This window comes from Anas platyrhynchos, chromosome 10 (genome assembly GCF_047663525.1).
Source record: "Anas platyrhynchos isolate ZD024472 breed Pekin duck chromosome 10, IASCAAS_PekinDuck_T2T, whole genome shotgun sequence".
Taxonomy (NCBI): Eukaryota; Metazoa; Chordata; class Aves; order Anseriformes; family Anatidae; genus Anas; species Anas platyrhynchos.
Genome location: NC_092596.1, coordinates 9,909,145 through 9,923,185, shown reverse-complemented (window position 1 = coordinate 9,923,185; position 14,041 = coordinate 9,909,145). Strand labels below are relative to the sequence as shown.

At 41.1% G+C, this 14,041-nt stretch overlaps 1 protein-coding gene across 27 annotated transcripts in view; it reads right to left on the bottom strand.

The window, feature by feature from the left end:
• The window catches only part of IL1RAPL2 (interleukin 1 receptor accessory protein like 2), a 365,272-nt gene that overhangs the window by 3,178 nt on the left and 348,053 nt on the right, over window positions 1-14,041 (bottom strand). For 26 of the 27 annotated variants that reach the window (XM_072042782.1, XM_072042783.1, XM_072042786.1 and 23 more), the window contains 2 exons: window positions 12,263-12,433; window positions 176-3,260 (listed from right to left, as the gene is read on the bottom strand). In XM_072042782.1, coding sequence (XP_071898883.1) covers window positions 2,563-3,260; window positions 12,263-12,433 — 869 coding nt within the window. In that variant the 3' untranslated portion in view covers window positions 176-2,562. Of the gene's footprint in view, window positions 1-175; window positions 3,261-12,262; window positions 12,434-14,041 lie in introns of those variants that run through there. The other variant, XR_011811600.1, reaches the window with a different exon arrangement.

The window sequence follows — 14,041 nt, the reverse complement described above, 5'->3', positions numbered from 1 at the left end:
CACAATGTGCTTTTGCAAAATGAAGAAAAACTGTTCTTTTCATGGTACCTCAATACAAACATGGCTGCGTTTGGCTTTTTGAACACTACTGCTCTAAGAGACATATTGGCATCAGGTAAATAAATTTGCTACCCATATTTAATCAGTGTAAATAAAAGAAGCAGACCAATCTGCGTATGGATTTTTTCTTTTTTCTTTTTTTTTTTGAATTTGCATGCTTAATACAGAACTAGTAGGTTTAAAATCTCACTGAGCATTCTATGTGAATTAACCGGATTCTAAAGTAATGTGAAAAGGAAGAGAATGAAAAGTACAGCTTTTCATTTAAACATAGGCAGCTGTCTTCATGCAGGGATTTCTTTAGTTTTTCTTCTTTAAAATTACACTTTGCATTAAAGAACATAGCCAGTGTAAACACAGTCCGTAACACTTATAAAACAGTGCAAATTTTGTAGATTTCTGGGAGGAGGTTGAAATACAGATATTTATAATGGAGGTAAAATCACTTTCTCAGTAGAAAAATACGCATATTAAACACCTATCTCTATGTTCAGAACTTAACTTCACAAAAGAGCAAGTTATAGTTCTATAGTGTGTAAGAAATTAGCATCTCTCCTAGATCTCTATTTTGGTGTTAGTGTCAAATGCATAATAATGCTAGTAAAAGCAACAAGAGAAATGTATTATTTAGAACCTAAGAAAAAAGTTATAGATAAAAACTGATGTAAGAGGACAACGAATAAAGAACTGGGGAAAGAAGCAATGGAAAAATACTGACCTCTCTGAATTATTGCACGTTTGAGATCATTCTCATGGCCTTTGGGCCAATTCTGGATACTTCTAAGTCTTAGGTCAGCGTTTGTTTCCACTTTGACTGTAGGGTACAATTTAGGAACCACTGCAAAATGTTAAGGATTTACTGAGCTTGTTTGCTGATGAAACCACAGGCAGCTGAGTGCAGAGTGCTAACTTTTATCCATGCAATCAGAGAGAACAATGCGAAAAACATACTGAAATGCAGGCAAGATCGCCTGCCATACAAGTATTTCTGGGGACTTGCTTCAGCAGATCTGACAGAGACAAAACTCTTGTGTCTATTATGTTTTCATTAACGCTGTGCCAAAAAAAAAAAAAGCAAAATTGGCTTCTGCCTTCGTTATTTAGAGCCTTTTCCTTGAATACTGTTGTATACTGAACTCGTAATCAACTAGGCTGGGAATCTTCATGAAACACATTGCTCTGAAGAAAACTCACTGCGTAGCAATGCGTGATGCCGAGTGTCTGGGCAGCCCCTCTCATCCACAAGCAGCAAGAATGCTTTCCACGGAAGGTAAATGACATTATCCTCATGCGACTGATGGGACCATGCACAGAAGTGAGAATGCAAGACCTGGCCATCTTTTTAAAAATATCGCTTTTCACTACTTGCGCAGAGAGCGGAAATATTCCTGCTTCAACTAGATTTTAAAGGTATAAAGTGACAGGTAGATTGGGAAAGAACTTGTCTCAGGTGATTATCACTGCAATTGAAGTCAGACTACTAGTAAACGTGAATAATTTAGCACTTCATCTCTGAATATTGCTGTAGTAATTATTTTCTATTGCTGACGTTCTCAGAAAAAGATTAATTTGAAATTGTAACTATTGATTTGGGGAAAAAAGCTATGTGAAATTACATTGCCTTTACTACAAATCTTAAAACAGCTCGAGATCTTAAGAAATTTCAAATCAATGAATTCACCAACAGACAAATTTATACCTAATTTTAAAAAACGCCATTAAAAACCTGGAAAAATTATGAAACAATCTATAATCCACAGAAAAATTGTTTTAAATCCTCCTAAACATCTTTCAATATTCTAGTAGGTTGTTTAATAAAAACACATTGCTAATCATTCACTAGGAGTACAACATGCCTCAATAATAAAATGAAGGGATGCTGATGCAAGCAGGTGATTTATTCTGCAGTAGCTGTTACTATGTACTTTATCGATAAAGCTTCATCTGCCTTGTTTCAGCTGGTCATCTTCTAAAATGCATTTGAAAGAGAATGTTACTGGGAAGATCTCCTCCTCCTTCCTTTTGAGAATGATTCACCCCTTGTGGTCTGTGCAGGAGATAATCATTTTTGTAGCATGATATGATATTAGAATTTCAAACCGTACTGAAGGTTATATGAGAAAACCAACAACTTCTGTGTATTTCAAATACTATTACATAAGTATGGATGCTGGAGATCATATACAGTGAACTTTTATCCATCCCAGATTGTAAACCTACTGTAGAATTTGATGTGTTTTTTCTCTCCCCCCTCCCCCCCCCTTTTTTTTTATAGAAGCAATCAAGCTGTACATTAAAAGACAGGAAGGACATTACTGACTTACAAAAGAATGCCCCCTTTGTCAATAATTTGTAAATGTAAACAAAAAAGTTCAAGTAGAAAAGCAAATAAGTGTGCCGCTGCTTCAAATATGATTTGTTGTCCCATGGGGTTTGGGCAAAGTTCTTTAAAACACGTCTTCATGGCAGTCATGAAGCATCTCAGAAGTGTCCTGATCTTCGCTACCAGATATCACTGGTGAAGCTAAGCTCCCTTGCTGATAAAGGTAGCAAGGGGTTGTTCCTGTGAAACTCCTGGGGATCCTTCATGGTATTGTTAAGAGGTAGCTGTCCGTTTAGTAGTGTCAAAGGTATGTTACAGTATGTGTGGTGGTTGCTTATGGAAGCTATCGGCAACGTTGCTGCCGCCACGTCATATTCGTATCCTCTGCAATAATGTCTCATTTGCACAGAATCTGCTTGATGGTAATCAGTTAAATCAGCCCGCGATTCTACCAGCGTGGCAGAAGTGCCTGTGACGGCAAGGGAGGGTACAGTCTGGAGGTCTCCGAAAAGGCCCTGCTCTGCAGAATCCAGGACCTGACGCCGAGACACCACCTCCTTTTTCTTCCCTGGCATTTCAAAGACAAGGCGCTTCCAAAACTTAGAATTCAGTTTGCTGCTTCTTGGTCCTTTCCACTTCACCACTGAGAGAAGTTTGATGGTGTGCTTTAAAGATTCCACTTCGTGATAATTCACTTTCCCTTTTAATTCAGTACACTCAATCAAAATAACTTTGATTTCTCCACTGACTAGCATGTTATGGAGTCTGTTTTCCATCTCAAAAATACTCCATCCTCTCCTGAGAACATAGTCTGGAGTTAACACGATAATGAGTCTTCTGCTTTGCTCAACACATCTTGTGAGATCTTCAATGTAGGCTACAAATTATAGAAAGAGAGAAAGAGTAAAGAATAAAGAAGACTATTGTATCAAAACATCAGGCTTGCAATTACGTTTAACAAAACCCTATAGCTCACTGATCCACGCCATTTAAGACAAGGGGCACTTCACGATATACTCCAACAGAAACAGGATTGTGCATCACAACACATTTCTATTAATAGAATATACACGTGAAAACTCCTCAATAACATCCTCAGTCCGTAACTGTTTCTCCCTGTTCATCTCAACAGAACGGCATTTACATAATATCCTCACTGTGTAGATGCATTACTGACTAAAAACACACAGTTCACTTACTGCCAAGTTATAGGTCAAGATCAATGTAATGTTTGTGTAAATTTTAACATTAACACTGGTTATGATTAAAGTCACATTGAGGGAAGCACACTCTGGGAAGCAGTTCTTGTGTTTCAGGTGCAAGGGCAGGAGGATGCTGCAGGGTGTGCAAACCGTAACTAGCAAGTGCTCAGAAAGAAATCAACCTTATCACATGCAGAAGTTGTGCTATGGCATAGAAGCAGCATGGTAGCTCTTTCTTCTCTAGGTATTGACCACAAAAACACAGCAGCATTTTTTGTGGCTCAATGGTCTGTTTTAATACTGCAAACCTGTGCTTCTATGTACACCAAGGTATTAACAGAAACTTCACAAGTGACGGGAACAAATGGAAAATTTAAGCATATTGGAGGTGTTTATTTGCTGAGACATCAGTGATGAAGAAAATACTATTCTTCTTTCATTCATGCACACCAAGAAGTTGTGAATGATCAGTGTAAGCAGAAATGCCAGCCCCATCATCAGCTCCATGAAGTCAGCTTACTGAACTTGAAACTGGTCTTGAAGTTGGACTTGGGTTTCTGATCCAGAGTTTCACTTGTCCCAGGGATGGCAGGGAAGATTTGCCAATTATAGTGGTCTGACATGGAACGGGATGGGAAAGAGGTCTACTTACAGACCTGATCTAAAACCCATTTAAATGACAGGACTCCAAGAAGTTTCAATGGGTTTTGGGTCAGGACCAGCAACATGAAAACACTTGAAAGAAATACGAAGATCAGAAAATTGTTCACTGGTTGTGGAGCATCGTGATTGTGAGCTTAGAGACAGGAAATTATTATTTTAACTACATGAACCTTTTGACCATGCTACTCAGAATGTGCTATCTGACAACAGAGGAGAAGCATGTGTTATAAATGAAGACTTGGACACAAAAGCTGCACAGAACAGATCTTTACTCAGCACAGGGCAGGGCCTCTCTTACACACACTGCCCTCTAGCAGGAACAACGATTACAAATAACATCATTAATCAACATCTGTTACTGCAAGACTCATTTTTATAGTCCCAGGCACCGTACCACAGCATGCTTATTCACACCACTTCCAGTAAAGTAAATAGCTACAAAATAGGCCAACAGGAACATTCTAAAATAGCTTATTTTCATGAGACTGAAGGCATAGTTAGCATCAAATCTGCCTTTACTAATGTTTTATTTCACCACTTAGCAGCAAGAAGAATTTCTTTCACAAATGGAAAAAAGAGGCAATTGTAAACATCCCACAGACACACACAAAATTAAGACATACACATACATTACAAATCTCTAGGCAACAATCCTGACTTTCAGTTTTATGATTCTTTAATCATGCAGCATTTACAGTTATTTTTTTTTTCTCTTAAAATATTTTATGAGGACAACCCCCACATTGCTCTGTGTAAAATAGTTACTCATTAACGAAAAAAAATTCAACATTATGATCCATGGGAGAGGCAGCAGAGAGGGGAGAGAATCAGCAACAATGAGAAAATGATAAGCAGAACTGGTGAAACAAAACTTAGGGAAAGGTAGAAATGTTCAATACAATGGAAAGAGATTATCCCAATGTATCAACAGCTCAGACTCTTCATTTTCTTCCTTTCTTTCTGCTCCCAAAAAGAAAGAATTTAGGTGGGAAGCTTCATCATTAGAGGTTGAATCTGCAAGATACAGTAAAACAACAAACTATCATGCATCTTTCCTGAGACATATTCATCCCTCCTCCAAACACCTCAGCACACTGCTATGTACAAGACAATTCTCTGCAGGACACATTCAGTACCATGTAGCCAGGTTAGCGCTAAGCACAGCCACGCATATCCTGTATGCATCCAATTCCAAAGAAAAAAGTCACTTCCCTTTCATATCTTCAAATATCCAGCAGCAATAATTTCAGTGGCAACAACCCATCCATTGCACCACCTCAACCAAAAACTCACCAGACTTTGCTTTAGTTGAAGAGGGAATAAGGTAGGAAGATGAGAGGAAAAATCCCCTATTTTCTCAGGTGTACACTTCTCCCCTCTGTGCCTCTCCCATACTTTGGTATGCCCTGCTTACTTGACGGATATTGCAACAATTTGGAGCTCTTTCTACAGACAACTTTATACAGACCTTCACAAACGACCACTAGGTGCAAATTCCAACTTGCAGCTGGTTCAATGATGGACACAGCCAATGTACAGGGGGTTTGCTGGTGCAGTGAGGATGAAATACACCGTATTACAGAAAAAAGTGGAAACCCAAATGAAAGACAAACACCTTTTCCAGCCATCTGGCCCAGAAGCATTGAATACGCCCAATAACTTAAGCTTGGGACAACTGCTACTACTTCCCTGGAGCATGTGGTTCCATTGGGTGCATCCTACAGAATGCCCAATGTGCACAACAAACATTTCTTCCAGGAAAAGCAAAGAAGGACAGGTTCCTGTCTTTCTAAAGCCTCTGGAAATTCATGCTTCTGCCCACCCTTCAGTGGTACAAGAGTGCATAAATTTTAGAGTTGCTAAATCACTCACCCACTCCCTTTCAATTCAGGATTAGAGACTGCTCAAAATAACGGAGGGTAAGCTCTCTTAAGTGTTCTCTCTATTGCAAGTATGAAATCCAAACCAGGTATACTGCAAAGGGTTGGTTTTGCCTTTCTATTGAGCTAAGAGGTAATTGTCAAGCAGTGGTTCTGTTTCACTTTCAAGAAGAAACTGAACAAGCACTTCAGGATTCACATCACCAACCATCATCAACTGCAAGACTCCAGACAAGTATATTTTCATCAGATAAATGTCATTTCATTAAAACTTCATTGTTGTCAAAGGAGTCCATTTCAATGACATTTCATTATGAGGGGTGAAAAAATCTTGATGAAATCAGGATAGAATAATTTGTCTTTGTTTCTCAAAATTATATTGTATCATAAAGTAAAAATAAAATGGCAGAATTAGCATTAACCCACTTGATTTTATTGAAAAAGGACATTTTAATTTTGACCTTTTTTTTTTTCCCTCATCTTCTTGAAACACCATTTTGCAATATGGCACAAAAACAGTTTTCAAAACATTAGCATTTCTCATTAAAAAATTACAGTTTTGGGAACCTCTACCACTGACTTACTTGTGTCATGGCCAATGTGACCTTCAATGAAATATGGACAACAAGAAGTTTTAGACCCATAAACAAACATGTTTTTTTTGCATGGTTGCCCCTCAGCAATGAAGATAGACAACTTGACAGCAAATACACACTCACTAGATACCGTCAACATGTAATGATGGTGAACATAGTGTGGAGCACTGATGTCTGAGACACACATCCTATTTGCAAGAGTGTAATCACCCATAATTACCTCCTGAATCCTGAATGAGCCACGCTAACCATGGGCCAGGAGGAAACCCAGACAACCTAATATGCAAGTGGTCCAAGACCAAGAAAACTAAAGAACACTATGGACACGGAGTTGCTTACACAAAGAAATATCTGACTAACTAGATTCAAACAATCTGCAAAAGCAGCTGAGGGAGAGGGCAAGAACAGCAACCGTATCACGTCTTAAGGATATTTTTGGCAAATGTGGTCTGCAGGACCACAAGGACCAAGCAGTACGTGCCATCAACCATGCTGGCCAGTTCCTGACACTGAAAATAACCAGACTTTCTGCCTCTGGTAACATGACTATCACTTGAGGAAGAGTTATTTATAGAAGAATAATTCAGTTCCCAATAGTTCCTAAACCCTAACTCGAGTTACTTTATTACAACAAAAATAACTGCTTTTCTTGCTTTTCCTGTTTTTTAAATATTTGTTGCTTGTGTTAGCTCCAGCAGGAACAGCAATGCAGTCAGCAATGCTGAAACAGAACAGTAACGGCCTCTGCCCCAAAGAGAGCACAATCCTACTATAAGCTAAGAGACAGGTGATGAGTACAACAGAGAGAAACAATAAAATAGAAGATGGCTTTGGTGGTATCTCCTTGAAGACCCAAGTGTCTGAAGTTGATGATTTTGGGGAAACTGGTAGAGCAGTGGATGTTTGGATCAAAATTCTGGGTATTTAGAATCAAAGACTCGTAGACACAGGCTGGGATCTGAAGGTCTCCAGCTCTCAATCCTCTGCCCCAAGCAGGAAGAGAAGATTCCTCAGGGCCTTGTCTAGTAGAGCTTTGAAAATCTCCAAGGATCTTCTCAAGGTTTCTTCTCTGGTGACTTTGGGTACTGTCCTGGTGTCCGACCACCCTCATGGCAAGGGAAAATTTCCAAATATTAGATTGGAATTTTCAGGGTTGCAACTTCCATCTATGGCCTCTTATCCAACAACTGTGCATCTCTGAGAAGAGTCTGCCTCTGTGCTTTCCACTGTCATTCTGCTGTATTTCATTTTTACTTGCCTGGCATTAACTGTAAGATTCATACAGATCAAATAACCAGGGACTTCGTAAAGGAGTTTTTGTGGTGCTGAGTGCTCTATTTCCATTCCACGTAAATGGTGTCACATACCTAATAAAGGCTTCTTGGAAACCCCAGGCACACTGTCCAAGTGGGTTTTCTTCATCCAGGAACTTAGGAAGGTCAAATTCACCAGTCAACAACAACAGAAAACCAAACAAAACCAACAACACAAAAGAAACCCACTGCAGACGGGCAGACACAACTACAAACAGCCAGAAATCCAATATTGACTGTTGGGTGCTTTTTATTGGATGCCTGAGGTGCTCTCCTGTCATGCTGCCAAGCTCTTATTTCCCAGGTAAAAGCAAAGATTTTTATTCTATCAGTGTTGTTCTTTTCAGTGCCTGATCTCTACACCCTGGGCTGAGCTGGAGTGAATTGCTGGTGTGTTTTCAATCCTGTCAAGATCAAATGCGCGTACGCTTAAGAGAGCAGCTAGATGATGTTCTAATAGATTAGTATTGCTGGTATTAAAAACACAAATAGACAGTCTTGATCTCTTCACTTTCAGGGTTTAAAATAATTTGTAGAAGCCACTGGAGAAAAATATCTTCCTCTGATGTAGATCCAATTTTAGAAAAATCAAGCACAAATATATCGTTCTCTCTGTAGAAACATCCTCAGCAAGACAGAAAAAGTCTCAGATAAAAATGTAAGTATTTCCACTTTTTCCTCTCAACTCTTCAGTTTCCTCGGGTCTCCTAACACTGAATTAAAAAGCTCACAGGATTTGAGAGTCTGCTTGGCTGCAGAAAAGGGTTTGTTCAAAAAAGGTCTTGAAAAGTAATAGGGTGGAAAAAATGTTAATGGTTAAGAAGAATTAAGGCTTGCGGCCTCCTTATACAGGCCGACATGTTCGTTGGCGCCTTAGGTGCTTAGGCAGAGAGGTATATGTGCTGTCAGCTTTGAGGGAATGAAGAATGCTCTCTCTGTCATTACCAAAGGATACTCTTTAAGAAAGAATAGCTGGAATTAAAGTCAAACTGGGTCTTGCTGCTTACACAGCACACCACATGTGGCGTCTTGCTGCCTTGCCGCCCCTCCGGCCTGCACGGCTGCGTGGGCTTCTGCGTGAGGGAGAGCAGAGGAGCGGTGGCTGCTTGAGGCCAGTTTCCACCTCACCAGGTCACGGCTGGGTCCTTTCATACTGCTCTCAGGCGACACCAAGAGTCTCCACAAAGGTCCTTGCTGGCTCCTGCGAGGTGGGCATCACCGAGGCCCTCAGTGCCCTTCCTGAGGGGTCTCCCACTGGGACAACATGCTTCGCTGGGATAGTAATTGTGTTCCGGCTTTGGAGGGCACAGAAACCGACGCTTCCTGCAAATGTGACTCAGGCTAATCTAACTTGGACTCCTGAGGCCAGGAATCTGCTTTCCAAAGATACGGCCTCGTCCCCCGCAGCCATCATCTCTGTCCTCCAAGGGCCTGCAACATCTGCTCCACACGCCTCCTTCAGACAGCCAGTCCTCAGCACAGAGCCAAAATGCAGAGGTGGGGACACTGCCAGGGTCCCCCTTTCAGCAGAGGAGCTCTGCTGGGTGAGCAAACCCCTGCTCAGGTACATCTGGCTCGAACCTCTCCCACAGCTGCAGAGGGGCATGCGGTGCCTGTCACAGCTTTTCCCTAGAGGCAAATCACCTGGCAAAATCATAATCAAATTCGTCCTGAACTTTTCTGCAGTCAGCTTTTCAGTTTGTTCAGAGAAGTATCCAGGGAAGACAAACGAAATACTACTTAACATATCTATTTTTTGCTTGCTCTCAAACCCAAACAGCAGCTGTGTTACTGCATGCCAGGAAGCAAGCGCAATAATGCGCACCCTCCTGTGGCAGGACCTTAAAACTGCAGAGATTGTGTGAAACAACCAGACTTAGAAAACACCCCAGATTTGCTGGGATCACACATTTAAGTACATGGGAAAAGATACAGAAGGCAACATCAGCATGGAGAGCGGGAAAGCATTATATCACACCAAGTCATTTACACCAAAAGACAAGGAAATGCGGTACACGTGAGAAGAAATATTTCCTAAAATCAAAATGGATAACTATGACCAAAACCCCGTTCTTCTACAGGAGTATGCCCTGAAGAGCTGTATATTTTGTCACATCTGCCACTTTTTGTGACAGTCACTCTAAAATATGTTAGGTTTGCCTCTGAAATTTCTAGCAGGTCGATAGCACATCATGCTGCCTGCTCCCCTCACTACGCACTGCAAGTCCTTGTAAGACTGGTGAGCACTGCACAAATGACAGAAACAGCCACGTTCCCTTCTCCTTTGCACACCAACAGCTTGCAAATAGAGGAGGCTAAGCCTTCCCTCCTTCCCCGTCACCTTTCCCTCTCTCTTGCCCCCCTCAAAATCAAGTGCCACCCCCCATTTCTTTTCCAAAGCTGAAGCGTGCAAATCACTCTCATTTCAGATCCGTATTTTATTCTGTATTGTCATTATGTCTGATTAAGCGTTCTTGAAGCTCCATATGTTAGAATCAGGCCCTTTCATAACACTGAAGAAGTGAGTTTGAGAGGAAAAAAGAAGTATTAAGTCTGTGAATGCTCATAAATGAGAACTGACATTTTCAGGTACCCTACATTTTCAGGAGAGGTTTAATGAATACCCGAAGTGATGACAAGTATTTGCTGAGTGTCTGACTGACAAAAATAGACAAAAATAAAATACCAGGCTGGCTGGTATAGCAATTGGAAAGAAGGATCTCATTTCAGATTAATCTGTGCGTATAGTTATTGGTGAAAGGCCAGATTTAAACGCCAATTCACTTGTATAATTGCAGTGTATAACTGCTATATGGTTGGATATGAAACAACTATTTACTACAGTCCCGTGATTTTTAACACAAAAAGACATTTTCTCTTATTATCTAATAATTCAGTACCGCTTGCTTGGGCTGTCAGAAATAAAAAGGCTATAAGCCAAGTCCCCTTACTGGAATATGTTTCAGGGGACAGTAAAACTCACTCCTCGCAAGGGCAAAGCACAAAGGAATAAAGGAAGCAGCCCTGGGCTAGGAGCTGCAAATGCACATGATCAGTTCAAGCCACTACACGGGGCTGGCTTTGGATGACCTCTGCCTAGCCTCTCTCCCAGTGGGACTTGAGTCAGAGCTCTGCTTCCAGCTCCCTCAGATAGCAAAGAAACAGGCTTCAACTTCTGGGGCATGCACTGGGTTTGGCAGCAGCAAGGCAGCAGTTTCAAGTCTTTGGCAGGCTGCTAATGCAGTCATGTTCTAGCTGTTTCATGTTTGGGGACATCTGCTCCAGTACAGTCAATGCTTTGTTTTCTTGTTCCTATTTCCTATCCAGTAGCATATACAGAAATAAGTTCATATGCTCTTTTAGCATTTTTCATGGAAATGATTTGTAGCAGACAAAATTAGTGGGGGGGGGAGGGGGGGGGCAAGGGGGAAGAAAGCATGCTTTTCACATGGGTAACATTTCAAATAAATATGATATTAAAGCAAACATATTGTGCCATTCCTTGACGTGATTCATGGTCTTTTTGACTTGTCCAGAAATGAATTTGGAAGAAGAGATGCCATAACCACAGCTCAGAAGGCATTAACTGTTGGTACAGACATCCAAAGGTGCTGCTGAATCTTCAGACGCAGCAGCAAAATTGATTTAAAATGGACAGCTGTATTTTACCATCAGCATGGAAGACAGCGTCAGAGCACAGGACCATGCACAGTCCCCTGAAGAATTAGTATTACTTACACAATACCGATACTGCTCAGAAATGCAACACTTGGTCAGAACTCTAATGAAAAACTACATGTTTGCCATTAATTGGAAAACTAATGTAGCTATTTATAAGGCTTCAAAGTTAGGGAAAAAAAGACAAAAAATAATCCCATTTTCAATAATAAAACAGAAACCACAAATCTTTTTTGGAACTTTCATTTTAGCTCCTTGTATCTGACACAGAGGTTTTATATTACACTATTGCTTGCAGCACTGCTGCCTCCCCCGTTGAAAGGTCCAGCTTCTGCCTCCACTGAAATCAATAGCAGCTCCCCCTCTGGTTTCAGTGGTGCAGGGACAAACTCTAAGCTAGAGCTCAAATCTGCAGCAGTGAGGAAACTTAGCCGCTCCTGACAACCACTTCACAGGGACAGGCTTTCCCTATCTAGTATTTATTGCACAGTCCAGGCCTTCACAGCACATCGGAGGGAATTAAAACTCAAAGGTCAGAAATACTTACTTCCACTAGGAATCAGGTCCCTATCTGGAATGAAGAGCTTATATCCATAGTGCTTTTCGAGAACGTCTGGCAGGATTTCCAGTGCAAAGTGCTCCTCTTCGTTATTATCACAATCTAATGCATCGGGATCCACTTTGGTGTATGAGAGATACGCGTCATATTCCTTGTTGTCTGTAAGGAAACAAATTCGTGTTCAGCCTGATGTGTGCAAAAGCACTGCAAAGAGCACAGGACAGTTCTAGAAAACTGTATTATTCCTAGAAATGATCACGCATTTCTCAGCAAAAGTGGTACATTTCATATGAACATATAACCTGGCTTCTGCAGAGAAATTAGCTGGCTAGTATGTCTGGCTCATGTGGTCAGTGTACACACTTCATATCTGAAAAGATCTGGGAAAAATTCAAATACAAATATTAATGCTGGAACTTCTTATTTTAATCCTTTCTCTGGTGCTAATGGAAATCTTTCTTTCAACTCCCGTGCCTCAGGAGTGCTATGGTTATGGGAAAGTTTTGAGCTCTCACTTAAAGAACTTCCTTTCACAAATAAATGTGAGAAATGCACAACTTAAACTCAAATGAATACTGATTATACAGAAAGCAGTGTCAAATGTGAATAGTTCAAAGCATTCTTTCAGAAAGTCTTCCAAATTTTAAAGCCAGCATATTGTAACCTCAGAGGTCATTTGATCCAGGACATTTTACATACCTGGGGCTCACCTTATTGGAGCTAGAAATAACTCCAAGAGCAAGTGTGGAGCAGGGAGAGACTTGCTCCTGCACTAGGATGCCTGTAGCTCAGGGTGGAAACAAAGCCTCAGGGCTTCATCAAAAGGTGGGTGACAGAGGGGACCCCAGAAAATGCCTTGTGAGGAAAGCTGGGCTGTGTCACAGGTCTGGCAACACGATTCCCTTCCCCTCCTGCACAGCACCGGGGCTAGACTCCAGCTCTCTGCATCTGACACACAGAGCTGAGAGCTGGCAAGCGTGCCAGGAACAGAAGTGGCAGCGCTATCGAGCTCGAGATCCATGCTGTGATCAGGCTGTCTTAGTGACATTTCTCTTTGTTATTCCTCTGCAGTAATGGAAAAGAGTGTATTGAAAAAGTCAACCTTCAGCAATTTAGTCTCCAGGGAAGAGCACAGCTGCCATTATTTACAGAAATGAAAAATCAAACAGTTAATGTTGTGAGGACAAAACTGCATGAATGGGGGATTGCTGAGTGCCAATTATCTGTGAAGAACTGCGCACATGAAAGATAATGGAAGCAGTTAAAACTCATCAATACATTCCAATAAAAAGAAAAAATAGCTAATCATAATACAACATGTTCTTCAATGACCTTGAAACGATGGTGATGGTTACTTTCTTATAATTCTTGACACAAAGCCAGGCCCATGAGGGTCAGAACCACAGACGAAGCATGTGAATAATTGTCTGTAAACGGCAATTTGCCTGGTGTCACCAGAGCTCTATGGGAGGAGGTTCACCTGGTGTGCTGGCATTTCTCTGAATTCAGCAGCTCACAGAAACGGTAGTGACTGACGGAAAGTTGACAGAAGAACTAACAGCAAAGAAATGAAGGCCAGTTGGCTTTGGAGCCATGTCCAAATCCTGCTATCTTGTCTGTAATGAAGCTTGTTGAAACCTTTTAAGAGAAGCCAGCTACCACGGGATTCAGGACACAAACATCCCTGGAAACATCTGAGAGCTCTGTAAAGGTAGCAGAGCAAACCCCCGAGCACTGATGTGCTTGGTTACAAAGCAGCATGAAAGC